The sequence below is a fragment of the Antrostomus carolinensis genome, unplaced genomic scaffold (assembly GCF_000700745.2).
Source record: "Antrostomus carolinensis isolate BGI_N321 unplaced genomic scaffold, ASM70074v2 scaffold45325, whole genome shotgun sequence".
Taxonomy (NCBI): domain Eukaryota; kingdom Metazoa; phylum Chordata; class Aves; order Caprimulgiformes; family Caprimulgidae; genus Antrostomus; species Antrostomus carolinensis.
The window spans coordinates 5475-5761 of record NW_010319240.1 but is presented as its reverse complement, the minus strand read 5'-3'; the positions used below and the strand labels follow the sequence as shown (position 1 = coordinate 5761).

Sequence of the window (287 nt, the reverse complement as noted above, 5' to 3'; positions counted from 1 at the left end):
ATGTCGTTCTGCAAGTAGCTGCTGTAGTCACAGAGCGGGCAGAAGTGGGTGGGTGTCTTCTCGTGCACCCGCAAGCGGTGGATGCGCAGCTTGGAGTTGGTGCCGAAGGTCTGGCTGCAGATGCCGCAGGCGATGCGCCCCACGCCGGTGTGCAGGGACTGGTGGGCCTCCAGCCGGTAGCGCCGCGTGGTGCTGAACTCGCAGTAGCGGCACTTGTGCGGCTTCACCCCCTCGTGCTTGATGCGGACGTGCTGCCGCAGGCACCGGGCCTGCTTGCAGGTGAACTC

At 65.5% G+C, this 287-nt stretch overlaps 1 protein-coding gene across 1 annotated transcript in view; it reads right to left on the bottom strand.

Annotated features, from left to right (window-relative positions):
• Nucleotides 1-5: 5 nt before the first annotated feature.
• The window catches only part of LOC104525913 (zinc finger protein 142), a gene marked incomplete at its 3' end in the record, with an annotated part of 5749 nt that continues 5467 nt past the window's right edge, over nucleotides 6-287 (bottom strand). The window contains 1 exon segment of the mRNA XM_029085246.1: nucleotides 6-287. This exon segment is cut by the window's right edge and continues 479 nt beyond it. Coding sequence (XP_028941079.1) covers nucleotides 6-287 — 282 coding nt within the window.